The sequence below is a fragment of the Hyperolius riggenbachi genome, chromosome 3, assembly GCF_040937935.1.
Source record: "Hyperolius riggenbachi isolate aHypRig1 chromosome 3, aHypRig1.pri, whole genome shotgun sequence".
NCBI lineage: Eukaryota > Metazoa > Chordata > Amphibia > Anura > Hyperoliidae > Hyperolius > Hyperolius riggenbachi.
Window position 1 is genome coordinate 497,556,694 of NC_090648.1, and position 15,039 is coordinate 497,571,732.

General features: G+C 48.5%; 1 protein-coding gene across 1 annotated transcript in view; it reads right to left on the bottom strand.

Annotated features, from left to right (window-relative positions):
• Window positions 1-11,843, bottom strand: part of ADAM19 (ADAM metallopeptidase domain 19) — a 129,650-nt gene extending 117,807 nt beyond the window's left edge. The window contains exons 1-2 of the mRNA XM_068273102.1: window positions 11,747-11,843; window positions 7,946-8,016 (exon numbers count right to left, since the gene is read on the bottom strand). Coding sequence (XP_068129203.1) covers window positions 7,946-8,016; window positions 11,747-11,797 — 122 coding nt within the window. The 5' untranslated portion in view covers window positions 11,798-11,843. The remainder of the gene's footprint in view (window positions 1-7,945; window positions 8,017-11,746) is intronic.
• Window positions 11,844-15,039: the final 3,196 nt, after the last annotated feature.

Here is a 15,039-nt window from a genome sequence, read left to right on the forward strand (position 1 = left end):
AGGAAGTAGACACACTGCAGATGTATTGCAGGATTTGTATCAGCTGCAACAAAGAAATGTTTTACTTTAAAGGTTATTGTGCTGTTGCTTATCTTTGAGAGCACAGAGGGAGTTCTGAGTTCAGGTCCGCTTTGACAGATTTTGCCTTAGCAGAAATCTACTACAAATGTGTGTGTGTAGCATGAGATTAGCATATTGTCTCACCATGAGGTTATGCATTCAGTGGCGTAGCAATAGGAGGTGCAGATGTACCGCATCGGGGCCCTTAGGACAGAGGGGCCCCGAAGGGCCTTCCCTCCAGCACAATATTAGCTCTCTATTGGTCCTGTGCTGGTAATACTCACTTCTATAGATGCTTTTAATAGTAGTAATCATTAACAAACTGTTCCCCATCCCCTTCTTGCACCTCTAACACTGTGGAAATCCTTGGCAGGTTTTGGTGCACCGTATCAATTGTTATGTAAACCGTGCTTGGGGGCCCCATTTAAAACTTGCACCAGGGCCCACAGCTCCTTAGCTACACCACTGTAGGCATTGATCCATTCGCTGTAGTTAAAGTGAACCTCCAGACTAAAAATCTACTCAGCAGCACTGAAAAGGCTTGGTGTTTCTTTAACAGTTTCACAGCATCAGAACTTTGATTTTCTTACCAAAGCTTTATTTTTAGCTGCACAGAAGCTAAGCTCCGCCCCTTCAAAGAAAACTGCCCAGGCATTTTCCCCGATACTGTGCAAAGCATGATGGGATTTCTGATGATGTTGTGCTCGTTGCCTAGCAACTGGGAGGGGTGATCAGGACAGTTGGAACTGTGTCTCATGCTCCCTGTCACCTCCTTTGAACCAAAAAGATGGCTGCCCTCATGAAATCACAAACATTTGCCTGTTCTTCTAAAACAGGGTGGGTAAGAGATTATATTACCTACCTATTTTAATTATCATAACTATTGTAACTTAATGACAGTATGTTTGTTTAGGCTGGAGTTCCTCTTTAAGTCCAGCATATGTTGCTCACATATTGAATAATCAGCTGGCTCTCTGCTTCTTTGCTTACTCACCGCTTTTCCCTTTTTTTTTTTTTTTTTTACTCTCTTCCTTCCAGACTTGATTGTGTCGGAAGCGGCCCATAGATAATGTCATTAAGGGATTGTCGTAAAAGCAGCCACGGCGGCCGCTGCATCCCCTTCCTTCTCCCGCCGGGGGGGGGGGGGGGGGGGGCATATAGCATAGAAGGGCCAGGCTGCTGTAGGTTTCATTACACTAAAAGCCTGGGGGGGGGGGGGGGGGTGTCAGAGGGGAACGGCGGATCTGGCTGAAATCCATTAATGCACAAGCTTCTCTCTATCGCACAATGAGATCACTGTGAGGACGGAGGCGTGATGTCATCAGTATGATCCCATTGCTCTCTCCAGACAAGGGCAAAGCCCGCAGGAAGAATAGGCACTCAGTGGCTGCTTATCTATTAATAACGAGGGGAAGAATCTGATTGACAAAAAAAAACACATTGTGCTGTTTATGGAGGAGTTCTGTCTTTGGGGAAGGCTAGATCCAGCACTCCAGAGGGCGACACCGTATGGCAAATAATAAGCAGCGTACAGACATACAAGTTTTGTCATCACAATTTAAATCGACACTGTAGGATACTTACCTTGGGAGGGGGAAGCCTCTGGATCCTAATACTCTTCACCCTCCGGAATCCAGCACTGGCTTCCCCGAAAACACAGCCGACAAAGATTGTCAGCAGTGGCGCAGGCGCTGTAGCACCTGCAATGTTTATCTACCGCGATCCAGCGCAGGCACTGTGACGGCTTTCTAATTGGGCTCAGGCAGAAGTAGCCGGACCCGATCAGGTTCGCTCTACCGCCTGCGCGGACGCAAATCGTCTGCGCAGTACAACGGACCCAATCGGGCTTGGTTATTTCTGCCTGAGCCCGATCGGAAAGCCGTGCAGGATTGTGGTAGGTAAATAATTACCTCGCCGGTGTTCGGGGGTTTCCATGCTGGATCCCTGAGGCTTAGGAGGACGGGGGAAGCCTCAGTAGGATCCAGAGGCTTCCGAGGTGAGTATTACCAGGGCCGGATTTGTACTTTTTACCGCCCAAGGCCACTGTCACCAGCCGCCCCCCTTCTGTATAGGTAGCCAGATGGCACCTCCCTCTTTCCCTCTAGTGTAGGTAACCTGATGACCCTTTCCCCTCAAGTATAGGTAGCTAGATGACTCCCTTAATCCCTCCCTTTCCCACTCCCACCTTTCAGTATAGGTAGCCAGCTGACCTACACAGCAGCCATCAGTGTCTCCACTCCACTCGTCTCCAGCACAGAAGCTTCCTCTCCCCTCCCCCCCCCCCCCCCCTCCGTCTCCATCAGCTGCTGCTGTACATCTTTCCCTCCAACTAGCATCTCTCACTTGTGACTTGCTGGCATGTTATCATCGAGTCAGACGGGAAGAGGAAGCTTCTACGTTGGAGATGAGCGGAGATGTGAGCAACTGGTGGCTGCTATTCCAAATCCTCCTCTTGTAACTCTGCAATGCTGCCCAAGTCCATAGCCACCGGCCACAGCGTCAATGTGTAGAGAGAGCAGGGTGGCCACTGCACAGGCGCCTGACAGCAGAGTACCGCGATCAGGCACTTGCCTAATCTCCCTGCACTGCAGCATTTGCAAGCTTGCAAACGCTGCACCTGTTTAGCCTGCTGCTTTGGTGCCCTTGCTCCTGTGGTGCCCTAGGCCATGGCCTAGGTGGCCTTGGCCTAAATCCGGCCCTGAGTATTACCCGGGGTCGAAGGGGAGTTACAGATTTTCTTTAAAGCGAAGAATCGCCCAAGCGATCAGATAAATGCTATCAGAAATAAATGCCATAATACACAGGGCCCACGGGCCTTCCCATTTTATGTGATCCTCAAGAGCTTCCAATGTCCATCATTGAAAGCAGTAAAAAAAAAGAAAAACAGCACACTGTCTTCCCATCTAGACAGTGGTGTAGCAAAGGAGCTGTGGGCCAGTTGGGAGGGGGAAGGGAGAGAACAAACCGAGTGTGAACCGAGTCTTAGGGGGCCATTATCTGCTTGCAATTTCCTGCATGTGTGAATTTGCCTTTGTGATTTTTTGCAAACCCAGGAGATGCAGCTAGTGAGGATAAAGACGGGAGCGTATGGAGATGCAGACTAATGGAGGAGCGCCACACGGGACAGGCAAGGCCGCATTTGTACTTTTTACCACCCAAGGCCCACTATCACCAGGCAGCTGCTCCTGGACCAACAGCATCCTAACCCTGTGTACAGTCGAAAATGGCGCCTGTGAAAAACGGCGCAGGGGGTGATGCAGATAATGGCATCTTGCTACTAAAGTTATTTAGCGATTCAGAAATGTCCTGAAACGTGAAATAACTTCAGTAATAAGATGTCATTAGCGGCATCTCTCATACATTACCTGGTCCCGGCGATCCCGTCTTCTCTCTACTTCCTGGTTCATTTGAAAGAGTCCTGCAGCCAGCCAATCACCATACGGGGACTGAAGCCGCATGGTGATTGGCTGGCTGTCCGACTCATTCAAAATAAGTAGGAAGTGGAGAGAAGAGGCGATCATCAGGGACCAGGTAATGTATACAAAGCCGTCTGTCTGTGTCTGCCCCTCTAACACTAAACCCTCCCGCTGCCTGACACTCTCCCCCTCCGATTCCCCCCCCCCCCCCGGCCATTTTATAACACTTATAATGCTATTTAGCGTTACAAGTGTAAGTAAATGCGGCGCCATTTTTATACCTTCGGTGCTATGCGCCATTTTTATCTGCCCCGTCCTAACCCTCCCCTTCCCCAACACGGCAGGGATTAGATTGTAGGCTCCTTTGAGGACAGTTAGTGACATGATCGCAGGGATTAGATTGTAAGCTCCTTGGCGAGCGGCACATTCAATGAGCGACAGGCAGTTCAGAGATCTCTGTAAGTGCCGTTCGCTGTCCCTTCATCCCCCAAGTGCCAGATCCGGCAGTTGGTAGCCGCTGACCGCTATGTGCAAACTCTGTGTAGCAGGACAAATGATCGGCAGGCTAACTGCTACTGCCACCCTGCTGCCCACAGGCCGCCCCTTGCTTTCCTGCTGCCCAGGGACATGGCCTTTGCGGCCTTGCCTGAAATCCGGCCATGGGGACAGGTGAATCATTACACTGCCAAAAACTTTGCAGGGAGGGGCCGCAGGGACCACTGTAAAGTTGAGGGGAGACCTGGGGGAACTGGCAGCCAGCTCAGGGCCTTGGGTAAATTGCCCCGGTGGGCTCTATGGTAGCAAAAGCCCTGCCTGCTATCCATTGCAAAAATTATGTATCCCCCTTCCTATCCGAAAAAATGCAGCATGGTGCGCCTTTCAAAAACGCAGCACAGTGCAATGAAATGTGAATGCACCAGTCTGAATGCGAATATGGATTTCCTATGGAAACTACATGCAATGCACTCTTATAAATAGCATGAACGCACTCGCAAAATGCACCCAAATGCACGCAATGCCAACGAGTTATGGGAGACGCTAGCTCAATATTCTCAGCAAAGCGCTGCCGAAAGCTGTCAGCTTTATATAAACAATAACGTGTTCGCTTTGAACTAGGAGCAGCATATAAACGCATCGCCCTCCTGCCGCGTTCGCCAATGACAGAGGAATGCGCAGGGAGGATAGTCACGGCTGTGAAGAGAATAACGAGCGGAGATGCCGATTTCACAACCGCTTATTTATCACGTAACGCGAAAAGCACATGAAAGAACATCGAGATGCTTGTTCCGACCTCTGTTTATTCAAGCTGTGGCCTTAAAGGACAACTGAGACCCTAGAGCAGGATCATCCCCCAGGCAACCTAGGCAGGTGCTTGGGGCCTAGTGGGTGTCAAGGGGCCTACCTGCCACCTTCTCTGACCTCTCTCCACTTACTAAAGCTTACCAAAAGGACCACAAGCTGGCACCAAATCTACTACCTTGCCTAGGGCCCCATTACATCTTAATCCATCTCTGTGAGACCCATTTCACACTGGTGCGGTGCGTTGGCCTGCGGTAAAATGGTACGCCAATGAAAGTCTATGGGACATTTCATACCTGTGCAATGTGATGCGCCGGAAGTGACGTTTTTGGCACTCAGCCGCCACAAGCGCATCAGTGCGTTGTCGGGCATCTTGCGTGGTGATGTGCGTCAAACTGGAAGTCATGTCAGCGTATAGCGCGGCACAAATGTAAAACCGGTTACAGCACGTATTCTCGTTGCGCATGCGCAGAAGCGTATTTTGTCAATACACCTCTGCGCAATTTGTCTTTTCGGCCACAGGAAGTGAGCGCTAGAGAACCGCACTTCCTGCTTGGCTTACAGCCAGAAAGGGGATTACCGCGGATTAATGTGGAAATCCTTGAAGGCTGTTTTTTGGCGTTGCGAAGCGACCCTGGCATCGCACCGCAATGAAAACACCGGTTAGCAGTGTGAAACCAGCCCGCAGTGAGAGTAATATGGAGGCTGATATATTTATTTCCTTTTAAACAATACCAGTTGCCTGGCTGTCCTGCTGATCTATTTGGCTGCAATAGTGCCTGAATCACACATCAGAAACCAGCATGCAGCTAATCAGTTGTCAGATCTGACAATAATGTCAGACGCACCTGATCTGCTGAATGCTTGTTCAGGGGCTATGGCTTAAAGTATTAGAGGCAAAGGATCAGCAGAATAGCCAGGCAACTGGTATTGTTTAAAATAAAAGTAAATATATCAGCCTCCATATCGCTTTTCAACTGAGCTTTAATCTATATTATTCTTAATGTATTTGTCCATGTGACTTATTTGTACAGTGCTACAGAATATGCTGGCACTATAAAAATTAATAATAATAGAACACTACACCCTTCCAATTTGACTTGATCACTAGAGTGCGCTAGATTATTCATCTAGTGCAAGGGTCCCCAAACTTTTTTGGTCAAGGGCCGGGTCAACATACTTCAGATTGCTGGGGGGCCGGAACATACATAAAATGATGCTGAAGAACATTACATTGAATCCAGGTATTGATTCCCCCCATCATGCGCGGAGGAGACCTCCCAGCAGCAGCCATTCAGTCATGCGGCGTCCGAAAAACGTCTTTGTGCACCAGACAGTGAAGCATACCCAGGTGACAACCTGCCATCCAGTTGGACAGCAGTGTCACCTGATGCAGGATTGGATTGGAAGCCAGCGGCTTCTACAGTATATAGATGGGTGATGCCAGCACTGCTATTCTATATGCGCAGCAGGCCACTGATATTTAGAGGTGCAGTGGGCCACATCTATAAGTTATACATTTTGTGTTTTGGGGGGCCAGTGAAGAAGCCTCAACGGGCCGCATTCGGCCCGCGGGCCTTAGTTTGAGGACCACTGATCTAGTGGTTGATTAAAAAAGTTATCTCACTGAGGCCTCCTTTCCACGGACCGCTGATAGGCAGTGAAATGCCTCTCAAACTTTCTCAACTGCTCACTGCTGCCTGGTAACTGCTTGTTGCCAGGGACGGATTTGTACTCTTTACCGCTCAAGGCCACTGTCACCAATTGCCCCCCTCCAGTATAGGTAGCCAGATGACCCCTCCCCCTTCCCTCCAGTGTAGGTTGCCGGATGTCCCCTCCCACCTTCCCTCTAGCATAGGTAGTCTGATGACCCCCCCAGTATAGGTAGCCAGATGACTTCCTTAATCCCTCCTTTTCCCATCCCTCCTTTCAGTATAGGTAGCCAGCTCGCCTTCACACCGCTGCAGCCATCAGCTTGTCTCCAGTGTAGAAGCTTCCTCTTTCTTTTCGTCTTCAATGCTTCTCAAGTCCATAGCTACCAGCCACAATGCAAACATCCACAGAGAGCAAGATGGCTGCTGCACAGGCGGCTAGCAGCAGAGTACCGCGGTCAGGCGCTCGCCTTATCTCCCTGCATTGCAGCATTTGCAAACTTGCAAATGCTGCACCAGTTTAGCCTGCTGCTTTGGTGCCCTTGCTCCTGTGGTGCCCTAGGCCATGGCCTAGGCGGCCTTGGCCTAAATCCAGCCCTGCTTGTTGCTGCATGATAACTGCTTACTTCTGCCAGGTAACTGCTTGCTGAGCACACAGCTCAACAGTCCGTGGAAAGGAGGCCTAAATAACCCCAGAGGCGTATCTAGAGGGGCGTGCAGGCACTGCTTATGCCATGAGCGCCACAGCAGCATAGGTGCCATGCCTGCCCCTGTGCTGTGCCACCACTGCTGCCTCTCTGTTACTCACAGACCTCAGGTAGAGACGAGGGGGCTCACACAGTAACTGTGTTAGCCGATGTTATCAGTCTGCTGAAGGGGTCTGTATATTCGATTTGCACTTTATTGAATAAGTATTTTTGAACCCTACTTGTTCATGGGTTACCCTCACCCATTAAATAGCAGTGTAGATGTATTTTTTCACCTAGCACCTTATTTTGATGTATTGTTCATATTAATTGCATTGATTGTGTGATGAATTAGGCCTCTTTTCCACGAACTGTTGACAGGCAGTGAAATGCCTCTCAAACTCTCACAACTGCTGACTGCTGCCTGGTAACTGCTTGTTGCTGCCTGGTAACTGCTGACTGCTGCCTGGTAACTTCTTGCTGAGCACACAGCTCAACAGTCCGTGGAAAAGAGGCCTGACTCTCTTCTTTGATTAAAAGCACTGCTGCACTGTATTGCTGACCTTACTGATTGAATCTGCGGAGGTGGGGGGGTTGCAATTTCAGTGTTTGCCATACCATACAAACTATATTAACTAAGTATGCCAGTTACTTTAAGTTAGTCAGTTAATCAAAGTTAAGTTTTTCGAGTGATTTATTTTCCTTTGAAAAGTAGTCATACCGGCAACTTAAACAGCGTTGGTACACATTTTACATCTACTGCAGCTTTAAATGTAAGTACTGTACAAGAAAGGAAAAGACTATTATTACATGTCTGCTTTGTTATACTTACTCATTTTTCTGTAGTGATAGGATCAGCTCCCTCCCCTCTGCTTCTACCATGACTTCTACATGTGTCGGGTACTAAAATAGCCAAAAGACATATCAAATTACAAAAAAATGCAGTCAGATATTTCACAAGTAAAAAAAAAAAAACAATTTTAGGATTCTTTTATTTTAATTTTGGAGAGGGATATGGAGGCTGACATATTTATTTCCCTATAAACAATGCACATTGCCCGGCTGTCCTGACGATCCTCTGCCTCTAATACTTGCAAGGATACCAGGTGTAAAAAAAAAACTAAAATGAAATCCTTCCCGGTCTTCTCCGCAAGTCAGACGACTCTCCTGACTTGTCTTTTGGACATATTGCGCCTCGCATGCGCAGTATATCCATTCTGCTTCTCCGTGGCCGTGCATCATGATGTAGCAGTCCCATCTAAAGTTTCACAGGGGGGCACAGTGATTTCTAGTTACGCCCCTGGATCCCTGCCCTTTGATTGGCCCAAAAGGCTGGCTGTCACGCGTCAGGCAGTCTATTGGGCCAATCAAAGTGCGGTGATCACATCTTACAAAGACACTGGACCTGACGGGGCCGAGGGTAGGATTAAAGGAGCAGCTGGTAGTAAGAAGCGGGTGTAAGTTAGCAGCGCACGCTAGGCAGCACTACAGCGTGTAGCGTGCCCACAGGTTTTTTAACTCGCGCTGCTCAATTTAAGTTGCGCTGCTTTAGCAGCACAGCTTAGTGAATCAAGGCCATAGACCCTGAGCAAGCATGCAGATTAGATGTTTGGAGGGAAGGGAGGCAGACGGGGAGCGGCAATATAGAGGAGGCGGGGGAGCGGCGAAGAGTGAAAGGTGCAGATGTAAACAGCCGGCTATCGACATGCTGCGTGTCGCCAGCACGGCGGTTTGATTTATGGGGACAGCAGAGCACAGGGGGGGCCTGGGGGGAGACAATATAGCAACAGAGGCTGGGCATTATATGCAGACCCAATCTGTGTAATAGGATTATTAAAACCCACCTCGGGTTCTCTTTAAGTGTGACAAGATTAGCTGCATGCTTGTTTCTGGTGTGTGATTCAGCCACTACTGCTGTGAAACAGATCAGCAGGACTGCCAGGCAACTGGTATTGTTGATAAGGAAATAAATATGGCAGCCTCCATAACCCTCTGGGCTTGATTCACAAAGCGGTGCTAACTGATAGCACGCTTGTGAAAAGTTCCTTATTACGCCAAAAGATGCTTAGGGCGATGAGCAGGGCCGGCCCGCTCATGAGGCGGGGTGAAACATTTGCCTCAGGCGGCAAATCTGGGGGGGCGGCAGGCACCCGCCTGTCCATAGACGCTGCCGCTGGGGGCCGCCCGCCGAGCTGGAGAGGTAGCGGGCAGAAAGGGGGCATTGGGCCTAGCGGCGGGGAGGGGGGGTCGGACCTCCCTCGCCTGGGTCCCCCGATCTGCGCTCCTCCTCCAGCGTTACGTACGAGCCTGCATATGATGAAGAGGCAACGGGCGGGGGAATTACTCACCTCTTCCGCGTTCCATCGCGTGCTCCACTGACGTCACTTTCGGCAACGCCGCCCACTGTATTGTAAGTGGACGGCCTTGCAGGAAGTGACGTCAGTGGAGCGCACGATGGAACGCGGAAGAGGTAAGTGATTCCCCCGCCCGTTGCCTCTTCAAATCTTCATCATATGCAGGCTGGTACGTAACACTGGAGGAGGAGCACAGATCGGGGGACCCAGGCGAGGGAGGGGCCCCGACCCCCCTCCCCGCCGCTAGGCCCAATACCCCCTTTCTGCCCGCTACCCCTCCAGCTCGGCGCCCCCCCCCACGGTTGGGGGGGGTTCTAATTTTGCCTCAGGTGGCAAAAAGTCTAGGGCCGGCCCTGGCGATAAGCAGCAAAGTCCCGCGCGCAAAATGTTGCCACATTAAGGTCGCGCCCTAATAGGCGCATCAGGTGTGCCGTTTTCGTTGCACCGTGATGCGATGTTTCGCGCGCACCGGACTTTACACGCGCAAAGTTTTGCGCGCGGGACTTTGCGCGAGGCCTGATTCACCTTTCTGCGTGCTAACTACTTAGCACCCTATTTAGCACGCCCAAAGCCTTTAGGCGTGCTAACTAGGTTAGCACCGAATAGTGAATCAGACTCTCTCACTTTTTTTTTTTGCACTTTCATATACCGCCTTCTGAAAGAATTTAAATCAGCTTCTATCTACATGGGAAATCTCTCCAGAAACAACAGATACCGCTACAAATCGAACAGTTATACAGAGAAGTGTCGCTAGTTCTGCTAACAGGTAATGTATGTCGCCCTCTGCCACATTCTAAGGATGGGGGATGGGGGGGTCCAGGGAGTCCGGGTTTTGAAGAGGACCTGCCTGTGTGGGAAGTTAACGGTGGGGTCAAGGATGAATCGGGAAACCTCTGCTAGGCTACTAAGTTGTGGTAATGCAGCATTTCTGCAGAAATCCAATTCCCGTTTTGGTAATTTTTTGCATTTTCTAATTGGCCAAATAACTCTGAAATGACTCTGCATTCTCTGATTGATCCAATGCTTACGAGTTCTGTGATTTGGCCTAAAATTATTGAGTTTCGGTAATGCGGTATTTCCACAGAAATCCAATTTCCATTTTTCGATAACCGAGTTCCGACCATATGCTGATTTCCGGTTGGAAATGCCGAAATTTAATTTCTGAATCTAAATAAGCATCCCTACCCATAAGCTGATGGACTATTCCAAATCCTCCAAGTCAGAGGCGTTTGGCTTGGAACCAGACTTGTACTAGTTTTTACTCCATTGATCACCTGATGAAGCGGGCTAGAACCTGCAAAATGCATTGCATTGTGGAGTACTTAAAGAGAGTCTGAAGCGAGAATTAATCTCGCTTCAGACCTCATAGATAGCAGGGGCATGTGTGCACCTGCTAAAACGCCGCTATCCCGCGGCTTAACGGGGGTCCCTTCACCCCCAAATCCCCTCCGTACAGCGCAGAATCTCTTCCGCATTGAGGCAGGGCTAACCTAACGCGTACCTCCGCCTCTCCCCCGCCCCTCTCAGTCTTCCTTCACTGAGAGGGGCGGGGGAGAGGCGGCGATGCGCGTCTGATAGACGCGCTGTGAGGCAGGGCTGCAGCCGTTAGCCCTGCCTCCAGGAAGAGCAAAATCTACGACCAAGTTGGTCGTAGATCTTGCAGGAGTGGGTTTGGGGGTGAAGGGACCCCGTTTAGCCGCGGGACAGCGGCGTTTTAGCAGGGGCACACATGCCCCTGCTAACTATGAGCTCTGAAGCGAGATTTATTCTCGCTTCAGAGTCTCTTTAAATAAACTGTATCTTTGTTGAAACTTTAAACTTTTTTAAACATTTTTGCTCTATTCTGGTGCCTCTGTTCAAGCTTCTCTTCACATTCCAAATCCAGTATGTAAGAATTTCAAAGCCAACAGATAATAATAACATGAGGTTTGAACTGGGTTCTGGAGCTAGCTAGGCTGATATGGACTGGCTGTCAGGGCAGGGCTGCTACAGATAATTCCGGGGTCTCTACACCAAAGCAGGATCATTTACCAGGCAACCTAGGCAGGTGCCTGGGATCTAGTGGGCATCAGGGGGCTCACCTACTACTTTCTCTGACCCCTCTTTACCTCAGCTTACCAAAAGAACCAGAAGGTGACCCCATCTGTGGTATACAGTGCACACAGCAACCACTACATCCTTGCACTGATAAGCCAGTGGTGGGGTTTGGGCTCCACCCACCCTCCGGCTTCCTGTAGAAACAAATAATGTATCACGATTATCGGCACAACTTTACTCACCTTCCTGTTGAATTCACTTGTAACGGTGTGAGATGACAACCAGCGTGGCATGATGACTTCAGAATGTGGCAAGACTCTTTCAATATGACTGGGATGTCTCTGTGCTCCTATAATAAACATAGACGTTAGTTTCCAAGAAATAAAAAATAGGTTGGCAGAAACAGGTAAGTTGTTGTTTCTGAAAAGAACAGCCAAAAAGGTCAACTAAACTCGAAACTGAAGTGATTAAATTCTGGAAACACACAAGTTGTTTAGCGTAAATGTTGAATATTAGTTTTGATGCTGTATTCTTAATTGTTTAAATCTGCAGCTATATACCTAATAGTATAGAGGCAAAACCCCTGCACTGGCTGGCTTCCTGTTTAGAAGGTGTGGCCTGGAAATTCCACTTCCTGTGAAGGCTGTTGTCTAGCCTCTACTGGGGGAGGGGGTCCTTGGGTAGATTGCTGGGGGTGCGGTTGCTGTCTATCTAACTAAGGCCCAGTGCACACCGAGCGGTTTTTGGAGCGATCCGCTGGCCGCATCCGCCTCTAAAAACGCTTGTCTAATGTATTGCAATGGGATGGTGCACACCGGCGGTTTGCGGTTTTTGCCAAGCCGCAAACGCGCCTCCTGCTGCGCGTTTGCGGTTTTCTGAAGCGTTTCGTCCTCAATGTAAAGTATAGGAAAAACGCAAACCGCTCTGAAAAACGCTAGTTCAGAGCGGTTTGCCAGGCATTTTTGTTACAGTAGCTGTTCAGTAACAGCTTATACTGTAACAATATGTGTAATCTGCTACACAAAAACGCACGCAAAACCGCTAGGTATGTTTAGAAAACCTCTCTAAACATACCTAGAATCGCTCTGAAATCAGCTCCCAAAACCGCTAGCGTATTGCGGATCTGCTAGCGGTTTTGGTGTGCACTGGGCCTTACTGTGTGTTCTGGAACCATATCCTAGTCTACTGAGATTGGCTATCACTGTGAGGGAGTGAAGATATGCCATTTAGAAAAAAGAAATACAAAAAAAAAACCCCAGACACCATGTTTCGCTGGTATCACCCCGGTTCCTCGGGTCAATCAACAGTGTCTCAAACTAAATGCAGCATTTTTTTTAACTGCTTTTAATTATTTTCTGTTTACCAGTTCTCCCACTTTCAGACATACTTTTTTTTTTTACTTTTTTTTAGTTCTTTTTTTCTCCCTAAGGGCCCATTCACATCTAAAATCAGTAACCACTAGCGATTTGCGCTTGCGCTTTCCGTGGGTGATTTGTCAGCGATTTAACGTGGAAAAAATCACTGTGCAAATTTGCGTTTTTTGAGCGATCGCGATTAGCGTTTCTATATATGCTAATAGCGATCGCTCCTAAATCGGTCGAAAAATGCTGCATGCAACACGTTTGCGATTAGCGATAATCGTGGAATGCACGCGATTATCTCTAATCGCTCAAGTGTGAACACTGCCATAGACTAATATAGCACTAGCGTTTTTTTTAAAATGCTGGCGCTTTAGCGATTAGCGGGAAACGCAGGATTCCTGCTTAGGTGTGAAAGGGCCCTTAAAGTGAACCAGAGACAAAGCACCCTCATGTATTTACCATATATATCAGTGGGAACATTAGATAAAGCACCTACCCTGCTCTCTGTTTCATCCTCATTGCTAAAAGTGTCTGTTATCAGCTGTGATAAGAATCCCCAAATGAGCATTCAGTCTGGCTTTGTTGGGAATGATTATAGCTGAGTCATTATAGCAGAGCCACAAGGGGGCAGGCTTGGGCTTGAAAAGACACCAGAGAAGACAGACTCAGCTATAATCATTCCTTAGCAAAGCTAGACTGGGTGCTCAGTCGGGGATTCTTATCAGAGGTGATAACAGTCAGATTAAACAGAGAACAATGAAACAAAGAGCAGATTAGGTGTTTACTGTCATGTTCCCACTGATTTATAAGGTAAGATACATGAGGGTGATTCGTCTCTGGTTCTCTTTAAGCAAGCTACTATTCCAGAGTCCCCCACCTACTGTGATTGGTTGTTTTGACATGGCATTATTACCCAAATTCAAGCTGTGGATGAATAGGAGGGTGGAGAGTGAGACATCAAGGTAGATGGACTCCAAGCTTGAGGCCAGTTTCACATTAGGAGTCTACGTTTTAGTTGCGGTGCGATCGAACGATCGCACTGCATCGCAACAATAAAAACAGGCTTTTACGATACCAGCGGTTATGCGCGCGGTAATGTAACTTTTAGACTTGGATTATTATGGACAGGATTCTTTGATGTAGACTGAATAAGGACCAACGACCTTGATGCCTTCCATACTCACCTATTGATTTGTGGCTCGGGGCCTGCGGTCAGACGTGGGAATGAGCACAGGTTTGTTATAGAGGTTGTGCATTCCAGATTCTGACTTATAGGATTCTTGACCCGGATACAAGCTGATGATTGGCTGGTCAGTTGTGAGTTTGCTGACAGCAAGGTTTATATATTGTTCAATAGGATGTCTATGACCTCTCACCCCTCCTTCCTGTATGAATGTCAGATAGTGTTTTATAGAGGGGACTGACCATCCAGCAGATGGATTGTTATATACCAGGAGGATCCCTACACACAGAGCTGCTTATTTACAGTGTGAGCCTTTATGGCCAGACTATGCTTTATTGTATTGCTTGGAGATAGACTACATTTCATGTATTGCAGCACGGTGGTGTAGCGCTCTTACCTTGCAGTGCTGGGTTCCCAGGTCTAATTCCAGCCAGTGCATTATCTGCACAGAGTTTTGTATGTTCTACCCGTGTCTGTGTGGGTTTTCTCCAGGCACTGTGGCTTCCTCTCACATCCCAAAAACGTACAAATAAGTTAATTAGCTTTTCCTAAATTGGCCATAGACTATGATACATGCACTACACTCAGGGCCGGCGCTACCATAGAGGCAAAGGGGGCAATTTCCCCAGGGCCCCAGAGCTTGTACGGGCCCCCAGTGACTACAAGAGGAAAAAAACAATTTCAAATCGACCTTATAGTTTTTGAGAAAATCGATTTTAAAGTTTCAAAGGAAAAAAAATACACATTTAAAAACCCGCTGACTTTAATGGTTAATAGCAAATCCACCTTAAGGCTACTTGCACACTAAGACATTGCGTTAGGTGCCACGGTAAGATCGCATAACGTGCACCTAACGCGACGCCTGGTGCTCTTCTATGTGGACGTCAGTGTGAGCCGCGTTGTGCAGCTCACTCTGGCGTCCGTGATGCCGTGTTGCGTACTCTTGTGCGCATGCGGCATCACGTTGTCCCGCCGGCCAATCACCGCACAG